General features: G+C 42.3%; 1 protein-coding gene across 1 annotated transcript in view; it reads right to left on the bottom strand.

Moving 5' to 3' along the window:
- The window catches only part of OPA1 (OPA1 mitochondrial dynamin like GTPase), a 104453-nt gene extending 85020 nt beyond the window's left edge, over positions 1 to 19433 (bottom strand). The window contains exon 1 of the mRNA XM_030822996.1: positions 19173 to 19433. Within this exon, the coding sequence (XP_030678856.1) occupies positions 19173 to 19204 (32 nt within the window). The 5' untranslated portion in view covers positions 19205 to 19433. The remainder of the gene's footprint in view (positions 1 to 19172) is intronic.
- Positions 19434 to 20622: the final 1189 nt, after the last annotated feature.

The raw sequence follows: 20622 nt of genomic DNA, 5'->3' as shown, positions 1-20622 counted from the left end.
GGATACGCAAAAGCCTCCAAAAGACTAAGTGAATTAAAAAGTGCCTCCTTAAAAGATTATTTGCAAAAACCAAATGAAAAGCTTAAGCAACAGACCAAGGACATGAAGAAAGAGGACTGTACTTTGATCTAACTTGGACTGTTCCTTCTTTGTCCGTCTCTACCTACATACTGAGTCCGCTAACCTTTTTGTTAAATTACACTTTCGCCCTGGAGACGATTAAAAAAAAAAAAAAAAAGGAAGTTAGACAGATGTCTTACAAAGTGAGACCTGATCAGCCAGGCCTGCCTGCGGTAACTACTTTCACTCCATGGTCCAAAACTGAGCTTAGCCCTATGGTGAAGTACTTCCCTGGTCCAAGGGAAAAGTCTCAAAAATTTACTGAGGAATTTAGAATCCTAATAGGAGCTTACGATCCAGGACTTCATGAATTTACCAATTTATTCATATGATACTGGGGGCTGGTGAAGCTTGGAAATGGATGGCAGCAGCAGAATGGGACAAACCTGAGGAGGATATTTTAAAGGCCCCTCCAAGAGCTCCTCATGAGAAGGACCAAAAATAGCTAGAAAAATCGCTGAAAACCTTTTACATTCAGTTCCTAAAATTTTTCCACAAAAAATGGGGCCATCGTACAATCTTGTAAGCAAAAAAAAAAAAAAAAAAAAAAAAAACCAGTTTCAGATTACAGAAGTCGCTTAGAAATATTTGTGAAACATTCCGGGCTCAAAGTACAGCAAGGAGCATTCCCTGCAGGGGCTGAACAGCATTAACTGCTTTACTTATAAATGGACTCCATCCTGAACTTAGCAGTTTAACTAAAAAACATAAGTTGCAATGGGAAGTTAGAGATGTGACTGAATTGGTGGCCTTAGCCAAACTTTTTTTTTTTTTTTTTTTTTGAGGTGGAGTCCTGCTCTGTCACCCAGCCTAGAGTGTAGTGGCGCAATCTCGGCTCACTGCAACCTCCGCCTCCCAGGTTCAGGCGATTCTCTTGCCTCAGCCTCCCGAGTAGCTGGGACTACAGGCGTGTGCCACCATGCCTGGCTAATTTTTGTATTTTTAGTAGACATGGGATTTCACCATCTTAGCCAGGATGGTCTCCATCTCCTGACCTCGTCATCCTCCCACCTTGGCCTCCCAAAGTGCTGGGATTACAGGCGTGAGCCATCGTGCCCAACCTAGCTGAGCATTTTGAGAGGACTCTAGAGCAAGAAAAAACTCAAAAGACTAACAAGCTTATGCCCCTTCAATTGCAACAGTTACAGGGACGAGGAACCAAAGGGACCATCTTGTTCTCATTTTAAATCACAATCGGGCGGTTCCAAGATGGCCAAATAGGAACAGCTCCAGTCTACAGCTCCCAGCTTGAGCAACGCAGAAGACGGGTGATTTCTGCATTTCCAACTGAGGTACTGGGTTCATCTCACCGGGGACTGTCGGACAGTGGGTGCAGGACACCGGGTGCAGTGCACTGAGCATGAGCCAAAGCAGGGCGAGGCATCGCCTCACCCGGGAAGCACAAGGGGTCAGGGAATTCCCTTTCCTAGCCAAGGAAAGGGGTGACTAGGAAAGGGGTGACAGATGGCACCTGGAAAATCCGGTCACTCCTACCCTAATACTGCGCTTTTCCGATGGTCTTAGCAAATGGCACATCAGGAGACTATATCCCGTGCCTGGCTCAGTGGGTCCTATGCCCGCAGAGCCTCGCTCATTGCTAGCACAGCAGTCTGAGATCAAACTGCAAGGTGGCAGCAAGGCTGGGGGAGGGGTGCCCGCCATTGCTGAGGCTTGAGCAGGTAAACAAAGCGGCTGAGAAGCTTGAACTGGGTGGAGCCCACCACAGCTCAAGGAGGCCTGCCTGCCTCTGTAGACTCCACCTCTAGGGGCAGGGCATAGCCGAACAAAAGGCAGCAGAAACCTCTGCAGACTTAAATGTCCCTGTCTGACAGCTTGGAAGAGAGTAGTGGTTCTCCCAGCACACAGCTTGAGCTCTGAGAACGGACAGACTGCCTCCTCAAGTGGGTCCCTGACCCCCAAGTAGCCTAACTGGGAGGTACCCCCCAGTAGGGGCAGACTGACACCTCACATGGCCGGGTACCCCTCTGAGACAAAATTTCCAGAGGAAAGATCAGGCAGCAACATTTGCTGTTCACCAATATTCACTGTTCTGCTGCTGATACCCAGGCAAACATGGTCTGGAGTGGACCTCCAGCAAACTCCAACAGACCTGCAGCTGAGGGTCCTGACTGTTAGAAGGAAAACTAACAAACAGAAAGGACATCCACAAGAAAACCCATCTGTACATCACCATCATCAAAGACCAAAGGTAGATAAAACCACAAAGATGGGGAAAAAACAGAGCAGAAAAACTGAAAATTCTATAAATCAGAGCACCTCTCCTCCTCCAAAGGAACGTAGCTCCTCACCAGCAACAGAACAAAGCTGGACAGAGAATGACTTTGACGAGTTGAGAGAAGAAGGCTTCAGACGATCAAACTTCTCTGAGCTAAAGGAGGAAGTTCGAACCCATGGCAAAGAAGTTAAAAACCTTGAAAAAAATTTCGATGAATGGCTAACTAGAATAACCAATGCACAGAAGTCCTTAAAGGACCTGATGGAGCTGAAAACCAAGGCACGAGAACTATGTGACGGATGCACAAGCTTCAGTAGCTGATTCGATCAACTGGAAGAAAGGGTATCAGTGATGGAAGATCAAATGAATGAAATGAAGCGAGAAGAGAAGTTTAGAGAAAAAAGAATAAAAAGAAATGAACAAAGCCTCCAAGAAATATGGGACTATGTGAAAAGACCAAATCTACGTCTGATTGGTGTACCTGAAAGTGACAGGGAGAATGGAACCAAGTTGGAAAACACTCTGCAGGATATTATCCAGGAGAACTTCCCCAATCTAGCAAGGCAGGCCAACATTCAAATTCAGGAAATACAGAGAACGCCACAAAGATACTCCTCAAGAAGAGCAACTCCAAGACACATAATTGTCAGATTCACCAAAGCTGAAATGAAGGAAAAATGTTAAGGGCAGCCAGAGAGAAAGGTCGGGTTACCCACAAAGGGAAGCCCATCAGACTAACAGCTGATCTCTTGGCAGAAACTCTATAAGCCAGGAGAGAGTGGGGGCCAATATTCAACATTCTTAAAGAAAAGAATTTTCAACCCAGAATTTCATATCCAGCCAAACTAAGCTTCATAAGTGAAGGAGAAATAAAATACTTTACACACAAGCAAATGCTGAGAGATTTTGTCACCACCAGGCCTGCCCTAAAAGAGCTCCTGAAGGAAGCACTAAACATGGAAAGGAACAACCGGTACCAGCCACTGCAAAAACATGCCAAATTGTAAAGACCATCGAGGCTAGGAAGAAACTGCATCAACTAATGAACAAAATAACCACCTAACATCATAATGACAGGATCAAATTCACACATAACAATATTAACCTTAAATGTAAATGGGCTAAATGCTCCAATTAAAAGACACAGACTGGCAAATTGGATAAAGAGTCAAGACCCATCAGTGTGCTGTATTCAGGAAACCCATCTCACGTGCAGAGACACACATAGGCTCAAAATAAAGGGATGGAGGAAGATCTACCAAGAAAATGGAAAACAAAAAAAGGCAGGGGTTGCAATCCTAGTCTCTGATAAAACAGACTTTAAACCAACAAAGATCAAAAGAGACAAAGAAGGCCATTACATAATGGTAAAGGGATCAATTCAACAAGAAGAGCTAACTATCCTAAATATATATGCACCCAATACAGGAGTACCCAGATTCATAAAGCAAGGCCTTAGAGAGCCACAAAGAGACTTAGACTCCCACACAATTATAATGGGAGACTTTAACACCCCACTGTCAACATTAGACAGATCAACGAGACAGAAAGTTAACAAAGATATCCAGGAATTGAACTCAGCTCTGCACCAAGCGGACCTAATAGACATCTACAGAACTCTCCACCCCAAACCAACAGAATATACATTCTTCTTAGCACCACACTACACTTATTCCAAAATTGACCACATAGTTGGAAATAAAGCACTCCTCAGCAAATGTAAAAGAATAGAAATTATAACAAACTGTCTCTCAGACCACAGTGCAATCAAACTAGAACTCAGGATTAAGAAACGCACTCAAAACCGCTCAACTACATGCAAACTGAACAACCTGCTCCTGAATGACTACTGGGTACATAACGAAATGAAGGCAGAAGTAAAGATGTTCTTTGAACCAACGAGAACAAAGACACAACATACCAGAATCTCTGGGACACATTCAAAGCAGTGTGTAGAAGGAAATTTATAGCACTAAATGCCCACAAGAGAAAGCAGGAAAGATCTAAAATTGACACCCTAATGTCACAATTAAAAGAACCAAAGAAGCAAAAGCAAACACATTCAAAAGCCAGCAGAAGGCAAGAAATAACTAAGATTAGAGCAGAACTGAAGGAGATAGAGACACAAAAAACCCTTCAAAAAATCAATGAATCCAGGAGCTGGTTTTTTGAAGAGATCAACAAAATTGATAGACCACTAGCAAGACTAACAAAGAAGAAAAGAGAGCATTCTTATACACCAATAACAGACAAACAGAGAGCCAAATCATCAGTGAACTCCCATTCACAATTGCTTCAAAGAGAATAAAATACTTAGGAATCCAACGTACAAGGGATGTGAAGGACCTCTTCAAGGAGAACTACAAACCACTGCTCAACAAAATAAAAGAGGATACAAACAAATGGAAGAACATTCCATGCTCATGGGTCAGAAGAATCAATATCGTGAAAATGGCCAAACTGCCCAGGGTAATTTATAGATTCAATGCCATCCCCATCAAGCTACCAATGACTTTCTTCACAGAATTGGAAAAAACTACTTTAAAGTTCATATGGAACCAAAAAAGAGCCCGCATTGCCAAGTCAATCCTAAGCCAAAAGAACAAAGCTGGAGGCATCATGCTACCTGACTTCAAACTATACTACAAGGCTACAGTAGCCAAAACAGCATGGTAGTGGTACCAAAACAGAGACATAGACCAATAGAACAGAACAGAGCCCTCAGAAATAATGCCGTGTATCTACAACCATCTGATCGTTGACAAACCTGACAAAAACAAGAAATGGGGAAACGATTCCCTATTTAATAAATGGTGCTGGGAAAACTGGCTAGCCATATGTAGAAAGCTGAAACTAGATCCCTTCCTTACACCTTATACAAAAATTAATTCAAGATAGATTAAAGACTTACATGTTAGACCCAAAACCATAAAAACCCTAGAAGAAGACCTAGGCAATACCATTCAGGACATAGGCATGGACAAGGACTTCATGTCTAAAACACCAAAAGCAATGGCAACAAAAGCCGAAATTGACAAATGGGATCTAATTAAACTAAAGAGCTTCTGAACAGCAAAAGAAAATACCATCAGAGTGAACAGGCAACCTACAGAACAGGAGAAAATTTTTGCAAACTTCTCATCTGACAAAGGGCTAATATCCAGAATCTACAATGAACTCAAACAAATTTACAAGAGAAAAACAAACAACCCCATCAACAAGTGAGCAAAGGATATGAACAGACACTTCTCAAAAGAAGACATTTATGCAGCCAAAAGACATGAAAAAATGCTCATCACTGGCCATCAGAGAAATGCAAATCAAAACCACAATGAGATACCATCTCACATCACTTAGAATGGCCATGATTAAAAAGTCAGGAAACAACAGGTGCTGGAGAGGATGTGGAGAAATAGGAACACTTTTACACTGTTGGTGGGACTGTAAACTAGTTCAACCATTGTGGAAGTCAGTGTGGTGATCCTTCAGGGATCTAGAACTAGAAATACCATTTGACCCAGCCATCCCATTACTGGGTATATACCCAGAGGATTATAAATCATGCTGCTATAAAGACACGTGCACACGTATGTTTCTTGCGGCACTATTCACAATAGCAAAGACTTGGAACCAACCCAAATTCCATCAATGATAGACTGGATTAAGAAAATGTGGCACATATACACCATGGAATACTATGCAGCCATAAAAAATGATGAGTTCATATCCTTTGTAGAGACATGGATGAAGCTGGAAACCATCATTCTCAGTAAACTATTGCAAGGACAAAAAACCAAACACCGCATGTTCTCACTCATAGGTGGGAAGTGAACAATGAGAACACTTGGACACAGGAAGGGGAACATCACACACTGGGGCCTGTTGTGGGGTGGGGGGAGGGGGGAGGGATAGCATTAGGAGATATACCTGATGTAAATAACGAGTTAATGGGTGCAGCACACCAACATGGCACATGTATACATATGTAACAAACCTGCACGTTGTGCACATGTACCCTAAAACTTAAAGTATCATAAAAAAAAATTTTTTAAAGTCACACTTTGGAAGATATTTTTAAAATTATATTTAAAAAAAATCAAATCAACAGGTCCTAGAACAAGAAGTTCTTTACCCCAAGATGTCTGACTGTATTGCAAACAACTGGGGCACTGGAAAAGGGATTGTCCGCTGATAAACCTCCCTCTAGGCCAAACTGTTTCACCACTAGAGGGAGCCCAGGAGACCTTAGTCCTCCTGACAATAATCAACTTTAAGGAGGCTCCAAGGGATTCTCCAGTGGATTGCTCCCCGTAATACCGTTAAAGAAACATGGGAAAACAGAGGTTAAAATAAACAGGGAGTTGTGTATAGTACTTATGGATACCAAGGCTACTCAATCTACCATAAACCCCACTTTAATAAGCCAACAAATACCTCGGAGTAAAAAGGTCATTTCTGTGACAGGGGTTTCAAATCAAGTTCAAGAGGTTCCCATATCTGAACCCATCCAATTAACTCTGAGCCCCCTTTCAGAAAAACACAGTTTTTTTACTATGTGATACTGCTCCAGTAAACTTGGTAGGGCAAGATTTACTTTCAAAGCTAAAAGGGCACCTAAAATTTTCCTCAGAAACAGAAATAATCTTAAGAGTTTTCCTGATTCTCCTGAACCAGAATTGTTATGCTGTCTACAGGCAGAAATTGATAAGATCGAAACTCAAGGGGTATTTTGTAATACCCCTGATCTTTCGAAAACACCTAAATGTTTATGGGCCTCTTCCCCAACTGATATAGGAAGAATTAAAAGTGTAGAACCTATAAAAGTACAAACAGATCATTCTAAACCTTTGCCTAATTACCACAATATCCACTAAAACCTGAAGCAATTCAAGGGCTCTCACCAACGGTAGAAGATTTAATTAAACAAGGACTCATAATTCCATGCACCAGCCCCTGTAACACTCCAATCCTACCAGTTAAAAAACAAAAGGGATGAGGCTGGAGATTTGTTCCAGATTTACAGGCAATTAATAAAATTGTAATACCAAGATTTCCTGTAGTCCCAAATCCTAATACTTTATAACCTAATGTACCCACTGATTCCAAGTTGTCCACAGTAATAGATCTTGGCTCAGCCTTCTCTAGCATTCCATAAAGAAAGTCAATACTTGTTTGCCTTTACTTGGAAAAATCAGCAGTACACCTGGAGTGTAATGCCACAAGGGTTTACTGAAGCCCCTTCATATTTTCCCCAGGCACTGCATCAGGAGTTAATGACACTACAGTTTCCTCAAAGTTCTACTCTCATTCAGTATGTAGATAACTTATTGTTATGCTCTCCTATTAAAGAGTGCTCGGAAATTGACTCGGTTTACCTTTCACAGCAACTTGCATATAAAGGTCACAAGGCTTCAATGGAAAAACTTCAATTTTTTCTTTTTTTTTGAGATGGAGTTTCACTCTTGTTGCCCAGGCTGGAGTGCAATGGCACAATATTGACTCACCGCAACCTCTGCCTCCCGGGTTCAAGCGATTCTCCTGCCTCAGCCTCCCGAGTAGCTGGGATTACAGGCATGCGCCACCATGCCTGGCTAATTTTGTATTTTTAGTAGAGACAGGGTTTCTCCATGTTGGTCAGGCTGTCCTTGAACTCCCGACCTCAGGTGATCCGCCTGCCTCGGCCTCCCAAAGTGCTGGGATTACAGGCATTAGCCACCACGCCTGGCGAAAACTTCAATTTTCAAAAGAAAAAGTCCACTATTTGGGACATGACTTGGCTGCTGAAGGGATTTCCCTCTTACCTGAGAGGATAAAACCTATTTAAAGTTTTCCTCGACCTGCAACCAAAAGACAAAAGGCTTTCTTAGGCTTGCAGGATATTGCAGATCCTGAGTTCCAAGTTTTTCCTTAATAGCTTCACCACTGTATGAGCTCACTAAAAACGCTGTACCAGAGCCTTTACCTTGGGAAGACAGTCATGAGCAGGCTTTCAGCCAAATGAAGTTGGCCTTACAACAGCCCCCAGCTTTAGGACTTCCAAATTACACTAAACCTTTCACTTTGTTTGTTCATGAATGTAACAATCAGGAACACGGTGCTAAACATAGGACCACTGCATACTATAGCCTGCAATTAGGCCCAGCCTCTAAGGCATATCCTAGTTGTTTAAAAGCAGTAGCAGCAGCCGCCAAGCTGATAGAAGCTTCATCAGATCTGGTTTTAGGAAATGAACTTAATGTGCAAGTCCCACACGCTGTGGAAAGTCTATTAAATTCCAATCAAACCCAGCATTTTTCAGGGAGTAGACTAACATCTTATGAATTACTTCTCCTATCTCCTTCTTATCTTCATCTAAAAGGCTGTAATCTACTTAATCCTGCTACTCTGTTATCTCTGCCTGATGGTGAGGACCACAACCGTATAAGTGTAGTATCAGAAATAGTGGCCCCTCGTGTTGATATACAAGATACTCCACTGGATAATCCTGAATTAATACTTTTTGTTGATGGGTCCTATGCCAAAAACTGAGGAAAAAAAATATCAGGCAGGATATGCTGTTACCACCCAAAATGAGTTAATAGAGAAGGGAACTCTTCAAGTCAAGTCAGCCCAACCTGCAGAACTTTCTGCCCTTACCTGAACATGTCACATAGCTAAGGAAAAGTCAGTAAGTATTTATGGATAGTACATATGCTTTGGAGTAGTACGTGATCTTGGCATGATATGGAAACTACGAAGGTTTCTCACGTCTAGTGGGATCCCCATCAAAAATGGACTCCAAACAGATGAGCTCCTTTCTGCTATCCTGTTACAAATGCAGATTGCTGTTATTAAGACTGAAGCTCACACTTGTAGAAATGAACCCAAATATCAGGGAAATGCTTTAGCAGATTTTTATGCCAAATCAGCTAGTGCTGAAACCATCAAGATATGCAATCTGAATGAACTCCGTAAGATTAATCCAAGCGAATTTCCTTATGAAGACCTATTTAATAAACAGTGCAACGCATCTGATTTGGAAAAACAAAATTGGTATCTAAAAGGATGTAAATTTAATGTGAAGCAAAGACTCACAGAGGGCCCGGACGGCCGCCTGGTCCTTCCTGAATCTTTGAAGCTTCCATTATTGAAAGCTCTCCACAGCTCATCATGGAACAGACAAAGTGATCCAAATTATGAAAAAATACTGGTGGGGTGACTATTCTGAAATTGCTAAAATGGTTTATAATCAATGTTTGACTGGGCAAACTCATAATCCCAGAAAAACTTGAGGCAGTATATTTCCACCACCTGATGGACCATTTGAACATTTACAGATGGACTGCATTCAGTTACCCCCCTCAATGGGGTTTCAGTATGTTCTTGTAATAGTTTGCATGTTTCCTGGTTGGATAAAGGCCTTCCCATGTAGGAAAGCTGATGCTGTGACCATAGCTAAGAAATTATTAGAAAATGTTTTCCTTTGTGGGGGATCCCTCTAAAAATCTCCAGTGCTAGAGGAACTCATTTTACTGGGCAAGTTATAAAGCAGTTAAATAAGGTGTTACTGACACAGTGGCATTACCATTGTCCTTATTACCCTCAGTCTTCAGGAAAGCTTGAAAGAACAAATGGCATTTGAAAACTGAAACTGGCCAAGTTAACTGAATCAACTGAGTTGCCTTGGCCAAAGTACTACCTTTTGGCTTTAATGGCAATCAGATTCACTCCTGCTGGAAAACATAAATTGACCCCTTATGAAATAGTCACTGGGAGGCCCATGTCCCTAATAATAGCATCTCATGCTTCTCCTGCTCTGTTAAACTCTGATATGACTAAATAACTGCAAGGCTTTAATGTATTATGCCAAAGTATACTTCCACCAGGTAAAGGAAGCATTTTGAGATCCACCAACTGAGGACAATCAAACCCTCCATGGTCTGGAACCTGGAGACTGGGCCTTCTGGAAATGACATCAGAGGAAGATCACTCTTGAACCTCGTTGGATGGGACCATATCAAGTCCTTCTCACCACCCACAGTGCAGAGAAGCTTCAGGGCTTTGAACCGTGGGTCTACATCTCACAACTCAAAAGGGCCCCCTCAGAATCCTGGAACTATATACCCGTTGGAGACTTTAAGGTAAAGCTGACCAGGGAAATCTCTTCCCAGAAGCAGACAGCATCCTGGTTGCAGACAGCTTTCCCTAGATCACAGATCAAGACTTCTCTACCACCATGAAAGCCTTGTGTGTTCTTCTGTTTTCCTTATTTTTTGCCCTAATCCTTTCCTTTTCCTTACATGAAAATCCGTGGGACCATAATCAGTGGATGGCTTCAGCTCGAGCTTATGCTCTAGCACAAAACCAGGGTAACTGTTGGGTTTGTGGGCTAATGCCAAAAAATCAGGAAATGATTCCATGGGTGCCAGTGCCCCTCCACGTTTCCCAGTGAGTCACCCTGAAACCCCAAGGGAAGAATGGAAAGCTATTCTTGATACTCTAAACATCACTAGTACTTGCTTTCCTACACTCACTAAAAACAACACTTTTTCAACTGATAAATCGATCACACCAAATATAAAAAACCAATCCAAGTGATGCCTGCAAAACGTATATTGTGCTTGCAGGCATCACGTACTCAAGATCTGGGGATTACTTATGTTAGTACGAGTGATTGCCTGCATAATGTAACCGGATTATATCCAGTAGGGTCTCTTTTTACTAGATGTGGTTATACACCCTTACAACACACTATAAAGGGGCCACAGGAAAGTAAATTTCTCACTGGATGTTATTCAGGAGCTACACAGATTCATGGTCGAACAAACCTGAATGATCCCTGCTCAAATACAACTAGGTGGCCCCCTTTTCCAACCCCTGAGGGTCTCTATTGGGTCTGTGGAGAATCCGCATATTCTGTTCTGCCTCCTTGGTTGGTTCCGTTCTTGTTATCTGGCCTGGCCCACTCCTGCCTCTCAAATTGCTTCCCCTGAAAATTCTCATGATAGCCTTTATAATTGGAGGCCAAAATGATCAATAACTGAAATTAGCACTAGCCTCGAAATAGACGAGGATAAGCTAGTTTCTACCAGGGAAAGATTCCAGTGGAGTTCCTGGGGGCTCACTCTTGGTGGTAGTGAAGTACCATTTGTATGGAATTTAAAGCTAATTTGTATATTGGGAAAATTCTTGGATTTTGTAGCCAATCAGACCTCCCAGGGTTTCAGATGGGTAGAAGCTACTCTCAGAAAGGCACATGACAACATACATATTCAACAAAAACACTTAATGGAAGATCATGCAGTCTTAGATCTTCTTTTTGCTCAAGCTGGAGGCCTATGTTTGGTGTTAAACAAAACTGAATTTTGTACTTATCTCTCCCCTGATTCTGTTACTACAGAAAGCTTAATTTAAAAGGTAGCTGATACTGCTGTTTCCTTAGACACTGCCACCAAGTACAATAAAGAAATCTCTCAAGAGAAAGGAACCCATGATATGTTTATAGGAGCAACTACCAGTTGGTTTGCAGGCATCCTAAGTGGTGAATGGCAAGCTTGGGTTTTCCAAGGGTTTCTAATCTTTATATTTCTTCTAGCAGGTTTCCAAGTTATTATGACTTGTATTACTAAGGTAATAATGAAAATGAGTACCTCTTTAAGTCAAGCTACTTTACAGCGAACTATGATCCTTAATCACTATCATACTCCAAATGAAGACTCTGACCAATCAGAACCTAATACTGCTGAACTGCTTTTATTGTCTGAACCTTAACTTGGCTAATTTGGTTCAGTTCATTTCATAAGAACTTTTATTAAGGAGTACACCTTAGCATTTTGATGGTGTCCTCTTGACAGTCATAATAACAGTCCCCTTGGCGCGCTGTGTACTCTCAAGTCTTAAATGTTTTGTATGCAGCTATACATTGACAGTTGAATGGTCTCGCTCCAACTGGATCAGCAAGAACATAAAGAATCATTTAGCTGGTACAAAGCCGCGACTTGTGAATTCCCTATTAACACCAAAGAAGACGCGTGAGACTCCATACTGAAACTAAAGACGACTTGTGAGTTCCACACTGAGACCAAATAAGTCTTTATGATGGTGACAGAGAGTGGTGTCAATGCCTAAAGTTTTGGTCAATCTCTCAAATTGAGGGGCTGAACAAAAGGGGGGAATTGTTAAAGCGAACTAAATATGGCCTGAAAAGGACTCCGTACTTTTATATTTGAGTCCTTGTGGATGAACTGTAACCTAGCTTAATAGGCAGACAAAATCAAGAACCTAACTTAGTAGTATGCATCTGTAATAACAGCTGAGTGTTGGCCAATCCCAGCGGCCACACTTCAACCACTCATAGACTGCTGAGTGTTCAAACTGCATTCAAATAAGGCAAACGCCGAGCTGTAACCAATCTCACTGTTTCTATGTCTCAGTTCTGATTCCTGTAGGTCACTTTACCTTTTCTGTCTATAAATTTGTTCTGACCATGAGGCACCCCTGGAGTCTCTCTGAATCTGTGCTGATTCTGAAGACTGCCCAATTTGTGAATCATTTTTTTTCTTTGCTCAATTAAACTCCATCATATTTAACTTGTCTGAAGTTTTCTTTTAATACTATGTTTTGCCCGAGGTAGAATGATTAGCAAATGGTGGAAAAGAGATTGAAACTAGGCTCAGCCAGACAGTAAATCTCAAATTACTTCCACAAGCGACACTTGTGGGCAAGAGTGTGGGAAGCAGCAGATGCAGAAATACATGCGGCCCCAGATAAGAAGCTAAGGTGACATTTTGGACTCCCTGCCACTTCCTCCAGAGCCCCAGGATGATACTGCACCTTGCTGTGGTTCAAAACTCTATAGGATGAAGTGTGATGGAGGTTTAATAAATAAAACAAAAAAAGAAGCCAAAAAGAAAACCAAAAAAGTACAAAAAAAAAAAAGAATAAAAAAGAGAAAGAAGGGTGCAGAGATGAGACAATGAAAGGGCAAGAGACCCAAGGAGCTGGCATAGAAGGCTCACAGGAGGAGTAAAACTGGACTGAATATCCAATTGAAGAGTCACTGAATATAAGGCTGAGGCTCAACTTTTTTTCGTAGGCAATGGGGAACTACAGAGTTCCTGAGTAGAATAAGACTAATGAAACAGTAATTTAAAGAAAATAGTAAAGATAATGTTAGGTCAAAGTAAATCAGAAGGGGAACAAAAAGGTGATCTTATTTCAGTTACCTAGATGTAAGGGGAAGAGCCTAAAGTTAGGTGGCAGCAATGAGAAAGGAAAGGGAAAGGCAGATATTCGCCAGACTAGGCACAGGAGGAAGGACAAAGGAAAGTCACCAATCACCACAAGGTTTTATCCAGTGTGACCCATGTTATCACTTACAGAGAGGCATATCAACCAGAGAAAGAGCTCAAGGTTCCACAACATTTAGCTCACCCTTCTTTCAACTACATCCTTACATCCATTTAGTCTATTGAGTCAGAAGAACTCTGGTTCCAATCACATTTCCACTGCTTACTAGCTGCGCAGTTAGGGCAAATTATGAATTTCCTAAAGCCTTAGTTTCTTGATCGGTTAAAATGGCATAATAGCTGTATTAGAGAGTCACTGTCAATAATCAATAATCTGATATTTCTTTCTTCTCCTTACCTATTCACATCCTCCTTATCTATTCACCCACTTACCACCTTAGATTACGTGGTTCATCGTTTCAATAACTCTTTTGCAAATATTCTAAACTCTCTCGTCCTCTCACTTTTTTGTTTCACTTGTCCAACAAAATACAAACCTTACATGAGCCTTATTGTTTTTCTCTCCGCCTGTACCCAGGGAAATAAAGCACTACTGGAGAAAATCACACCCAACTGGAAGCACATCTCAACAGGGCGCTCAAAACTACTTAATCCTACTTCATCTCTCTTAGCAATTCATTCTTCCATTCTCTGCTAGGAGTATTTCTTGTTCTCCAAGCTCTTCTAATCTCCCCTTATCTCTGTTGACCTCCCCCAACTCTCAGAGTTGCCCTCTACTTCACAGAGAATGGAAGCTATTAGAATGATACATGTTCAACTTCCTCATATAAAAACTGTTCACCTACTGTATCTCCACCAATCCTCTTCTCCCTCACGTAAAATTAAGCGATCTTCCTCCCATTAAAGGTGAATCGCTGTTTGGAATTCTCTTTCCTCCTGCCCTTTGAGGAATCTAAAGTCAAAATCTCTCCTCCCATATTTATTATTTATTTTTGAGACGAAGTCTTGCTCTGTTGCCCAAGGTGGAGTGCAATGGCATTATCAGGGCTCACTGCAGCCCCGCCTATCTGGGCTCAAGTGTGATCCTCCTGCCTCAACTTCACAAATGGCTGGGACTAGAGGTGCGTGCCAGCATGCCCAGTTAATTTTTTTTTAATTTTACTAGACACAAGGTCTTGCTATGTTGCCCAGGCTGGTCTCAAACTCCTGAGCTCAAGCGACCCTCCCTTTCAAAGTGCTGGGATTACAGGTGTGAGCCACCACACCTGGCTATGTCTCATCTAAAAAGGGAAAAAAAAGTACCCCATTTCCCTGCTCTAGCTATTTTATTAAAATAAAAGCCAAACCATCCTGATTTCCATTTTTTTTTTTTTTTTTTTTTTTTGAAACGAAGTCTTGCTCTGTCGCCCAGGCTGTAGTGCAGTGGCTTGATCTCTGCTCACTGCAACCTCCGCCTCCGGGGCTCAAGCGATTCTCCTGCCTCAGCCTCCTGAGTAGCTGGGATTACAGGTGCCTGCCACCACACCCGGCTAATTTTTGTATTTTTAGTAGAGACAGGGTTTCACTATGTTGGCTAGGCCGGTCTCGAACTCCTAACCTCAGGTGATCTGCCCACCTCAGCATCCCAAAGTGCTGGTATTACAGGCATGAGCCACTGTGCCCAGCCTGATTTCCATTTCTATCACTTCAGTGAAACAGCTCTTACTGAGGGCACCATAGGCTTCCAATGGCCATTTTGCTCAATTCTGGTTTTATCTGACCTCTCAGCAATACGTGACAACGTTGACATCTCTTCATTGTTGAAACTTCCTCTTCCCTGGGCAGTCTCTAGTTTTACCTCTATCTCACTGGCCACTCATTTTCAGTATCCTCAACTACCTTGGAAATGTTGGGAACTCATCAAGGCTTAGACCTAACCTACTTCTCACTCTCCCTAGGCAATCTCATCTACACCCATTTCCTCCATTACCATCCACATACCCATGTTTCTCAAAATTATGTCTAATACAGTTAAGTTCCCCCTTTTGGTCAGCCCCTCAATTTAGAGAGATTGACCAAAACTTTAGGCATTGACACCTCTCTCTGTCACCATCATAAAGACTTATTTGGTCTCAGTGTGGAAATCACAAGTCATCTTTAGTTTCAGTATGGAGTCTCACACGTCTTCTTTGGTGTTAATAGGGAATTCACAAGCTGCAGCCTGTACCAGTTAAACGATTCTTTATGTTCTTGCTGATCCAGTTGGAGCGAGACCATTCAACTGTCAATGTACAGCTGCATACAAAACATTTAAGACTTGAGAGTATACAGAGCACCGAGGGGACTATTATTGCGACTATTAAGAGGATACCATCAAAATGCTAAGGCGTACTCCTTGTTGTTATTCAAAAACAGCAATCAAAGAACAATAGAAAGTGTACAGAATTAAACATGTCTTTAAGAGTTTAACAAATGTTCTTAAAAGTTCATGGGAATGAAAAGTTGCAATGCTCAGTGCTAGGTGTCCTCTAAAAGGAAAAATTAAAAAAAAAAATTAAGTTGCCGCCGAATGCAGTGGCGCACGCCTGTAATCCTGGCATTTTGGGAGGCCAAGGTGAGAGGATTACCTGACCCCAAGAGTTCAAGGCCAGCCTGGACAATATGCCAAGACCCTGTGTGAAAGAAAAGAAAAGAAAGAGAAGAGAAGAGGAAAAGAAAAGAAAAGGAAAGAAAAGTTGCAATGGCCAATATTTAAAAAAATCAACAGTAACACCATAAAATGAATTAAGGAAATTCCCCAGGACATAAAATGCAAAAAAAGAGGTGAAGAACATAAAAGGAAAGTTAAGTGATGCAGAGCTGTGGTAATGTGGTATCCAAAGGGAGTGGGAGGATGGGGGTGGAATGCATCCCGTGGGATGAACAAAAGATCTACTGGGATTCCGGAAGAAAGTACTGAAGCTTCTAAATGCAGTACGTTTTGTATTTTATCCTTTAAGATTATGTTAGGGTTGACTTACAATGTAAATAATTAGTACAGATACATATATAACTTAAAAATAAAAAAGTGTGCATATATACATAGGGTATATGTATGCTTTTCCTTTTAACAGACGACGAGTACAAATCTTACTGTGGAAATCACGGACATAACAGATCAATCTAAGAGACCACTATCCCCCTAAGAGATGTCTAGAAAGAAAAAGCACAGGAAAAATGAAAGGAAGATAATGAAAAATAAGAGAAAAAAACTTCTCAGAAATGAAGAAAGATAAAGGGAAAGGCCCACTGAGTGTGCCAAGTCAAACGAGTAGCAAAAGAAAACAAAACCAAACCCACACCTGATCCAAGCCTTGAGAAACGTAGGATAAAGGATAAAGTCAAGACCCCAACAGGTTCCGTGAAGGGAAAAACAAGATAATCACGAAGACGAAAAAATCAGATTGTCATAAGAATTCTCAGCAGCAACAATTACATTAGAAGAAAATGTAGCAATGCCTTTACAGTTCTAAAGGAAAAGAATTTTGAATATAGACTTCAATATTCAGTCAAAACTAAAAATCAAATATGATGCAAAATAGGTTTCCCCCAGAAATCATGTACTCTCTTGTTCATTGACCATCACTTTTAATCAATACATCATTTCCTAATACGTAATTCTTTAAAAAATAATTTTACACAATTATTTATTGCACCCAAATGTTAGTATTGATATTTTCACATGTCCGTGAGCATGTATTTATATATGTACGTCCAAAGAAATGCTTGTGCTCTCATCTGTTAGGGAGCAGGAATTTAACTGTATTCTTTCACAACATGCAAAGGAACTAGAGCAAAAGGAAAACTCCAGAGCATGGGGCTGCTGGCTTCCTACATCTCTACTTCTTTAGGTAGCTAAACTGTGCCATCACCAGGAGACATTTTTAAGCCATGACTCAATGGCATCCACGGTAACTTTAGAAATAATTTAGCCCAATGACAGCCAATTAAATAAATACCACTTATAAATCAGTTTGTTTTAAAACTCCATCTTTGTAGTTCTTCCTACACATCTTAATCGCTCCAACAGAGAATGCTATCTTCTGCAGTCTCTTCTCTTTTTATTTAAAGAAAATCAGATATGTTTCCTCACTAAATATTGAGAAGTAGAAATGCAAGGGTTGTAAATAACTTACTTTAATACCAAGGGCTGCGAACTTACTCCAAGACTAAAATTCCATGAGATTAAAAATACCTGTGCAATAATTCTAATTGACTAACAGCGTTAACTATTGTTATCTCATCTAGTTCTGCATTTTGGACTCCAGTTAACCTATAGAAAACAAATTGGGCCGGGCGCAGTGGCTCACGGCTGTAATCCCAACACTTTGGGAAGCTGAGGAGGGTGGATCACATGAGGTCAGGAGTTCGAGACCAGCCTGGCCAAAATGGTGAAACCCCCTCTCTACTAAAAATACAAAAAATTAGCGAGGCGTTCTGGCGCGTGCCTGTAATTCCAGCTACTCCGGAGGCGGAGACAGGAGAATTGCTTGAACCCGGGAGGCGGAGGTTGCAGTGAGCCGAGATCGCGCCACTGCACTCCAGCCTGGACGACAGAGCAAGACTCCGTCTCAAAACAAAACAAAAACAAACTAACAAATGCATTCCATTCCTTATAAACACGATAAATTATCTACACCACTTAAAAACGTCTGGAAAAAATTCAAAACAAGTGCTTAGAAGTTAATTCAGGAAAACCACGTTTTTCCAATTTTGCTTGATGCCTATTACTTCCTATCAAATGCCTGCAACAATGAGCTAAGCTTGAAGGTATCTAATGATACTAGAACAAAATGTCCTATAAAATCCAATTTAATCTCATTACAATGCATATAGTAACGCACAAAAATGAAAAGATTTCTATGATTTTGTATTTAGAATTAAACCACCCCAGGGCAACAATGATTGACATTAGAAAGGTGGTGCCACGTTCACGACCTTGCATCAAAAAGCTAGTCTCTCTCCCTAAACACAGAAAAAAGCTGCTATTGAAAGGGGCATCTCGAATCACCATCTCTGACACCGTGTGCTTCATTGCTCTAGTTCTGACTCCTATCAGCGGGCTAGGGAAAGAGACGGACGCCCCTTTACCCGAGAGAAGAGCCCAGGTACCTGAAGATGCAATGTACATATGGCGCGGAAATGGAAGAAAAAGAAGACAGCGAGAGTTAGGAGAAATGTGGAGAGAGGTGATTCATGGACAGAGCCAAACCTGGCAGGGAGAGGACAGGAAAAAAGGCAAAAAAGGCAACCAGAGACAGACAGAACACTGAAGACACAAGGGTGTAAAGGGCAGAGACAAAAGGACAATAGAGACGGGCCAAGATTGACAGGCGTCCAGAATTTTCGGGTTGGGTAGGGCCAGAGAAAAGGGCCAGTATTGAAGCCGGCTCCGGACGTAAGCCCAGCCAGGGCTCCTGTCATTCTGGGTCCTCAAGAACACGTGGGAATTCTCCAACTGCCCTCGGCCTGGCCTGAGAGTCATCTGCACATTTTGGAGACAGAGATAAGACAGCCCCACTCTCAAGAGGCCCCAGAATTAACGGGGCCAGATTAGAGCCTGCACTTACCAGGCCACAGCGGCCCGACGTAGTCGCCACATTCCGCCGGCGGGGAGGTCACGCAGGCGCCGAGTCGTCCACGCCGGAGCCCCCGTGTGAGCCCCAGCCCGGCTCCCGGTCCAGGAATGACCCAGGAAGAGGCCCTCAGCAGCAAGGGCACAGAGCCGCGGCCGAGGCCCTCCCAATGGCGCACGGACTTCCGCAAGAGCCTGACAGGCACCCGTACTCAGTCCGTCCAGGAAACAACCACTTCACGCTTTCTAGGAGGGCAGCACGAACGGTCCGCGGAGTACCAGCGCATGCGCACAGTGCAGCGGGAACGGCCTGGCGCAATCCCGCGCCTCTCACGGGGCCCCGCCCTCTTGCTTCTGGTTTGGAATTCAGAATTAGCCTTGCAGGTTAGAGATCTGGCCAGGAGCGAGAGTTGGGCGCGGACGGGAAGGGCTAAAGGCGTGGAATCAGAATTGATGAATGCTCACCGGGAGCCATGAATTTATTAAGAGTTGGATATTGAGGGAGCACGAAGGAAACTAGAGAGTGCAAGGTGAAATACAGTAATAGAGTCATACAAACTAATTCTTGCACATTTGCCTCCCTTCTTTCTTGGGCATCTTTGTTTGAAAGCACTTTCACATCCTTAGGGCAATCTTGGGAGGTGAGAAGCAGGAGGAAGAATCATGGATAGGCTGAGTCCCTTAGAATCTCTGAGGATCAGATGGGAAAGGGACTTAAATCAGGCCAGTAACGGGTTTGGAATAAGCTTGTGTGGTTTATAAAAGGCGTCAAAATGATTTGTTCATTAACTGTTTAAACAAACTTTCTTCTGGATTTTAAGCCCACCAGTTTTTTGAAATGGTCCTCGTCAAGGCTTCCACCAGCTCCCTATTGTTTGTGGCCAGTGGGCCTGCCGCAGCATTCAGCTCAGACGCCAAGTGCTGAGCACTCCTTCAACTACTTTTTCTCTTGGCTCTCTGGACGTCACATTCTCCTTTTTCTCCGGAACTGCTGCTCCCCAGGCTCCTTTGCTGGCTCCCCTCCCAAATTTCTCAATGTTGGACAGGCCCAGATCTCAGCCGTCTTGAGCTCCTCTCCTCCATCACTTTAAATACTCATTTCCCCTTCCAACACAAACCTTTTATGTTTTGTAAGGAAACTAGGGCCCATAAAAGGGATGTGGCCTGTGAACGGTTATGAAGCCAATTTTTAGGGACTAAAATAAAAGGGTCCTGTGCATCCTCTTTACTTCAGGGACCTTTCACCTCCTCCCCACTACCCACCCCCCACCCATGCCACACACATACACAAATACACAGAGCATAAAGACAATTCCTTTTCCCTTAATTGTCAGAATCATAAGTCTGGACCCATGCCCTCACAATACCACCAAGTGTAGACCTAGCCATTGATAGTAAACTTCCCAAATGCAGGACTCTTGGAATTTTCTTTATTTATTGTGGTG

The sequence above is a fragment of the Nomascus leucogenys genome, chromosome 11 (assembly GCF_006542625.1).
Source record: "Nomascus leucogenys isolate Asia chromosome 11, Asia_NLE_v1, whole genome shotgun sequence".
NCBI classification, from domain to species: Eukaryota; Metazoa; Chordata; class Mammalia; order Primates; family Hylobatidae; genus Nomascus; species Nomascus leucogenys.
Note: the sequence above shows the minus strand (reverse complement) of the source record. Positions and strands in the feature narration are given on the sequence as shown.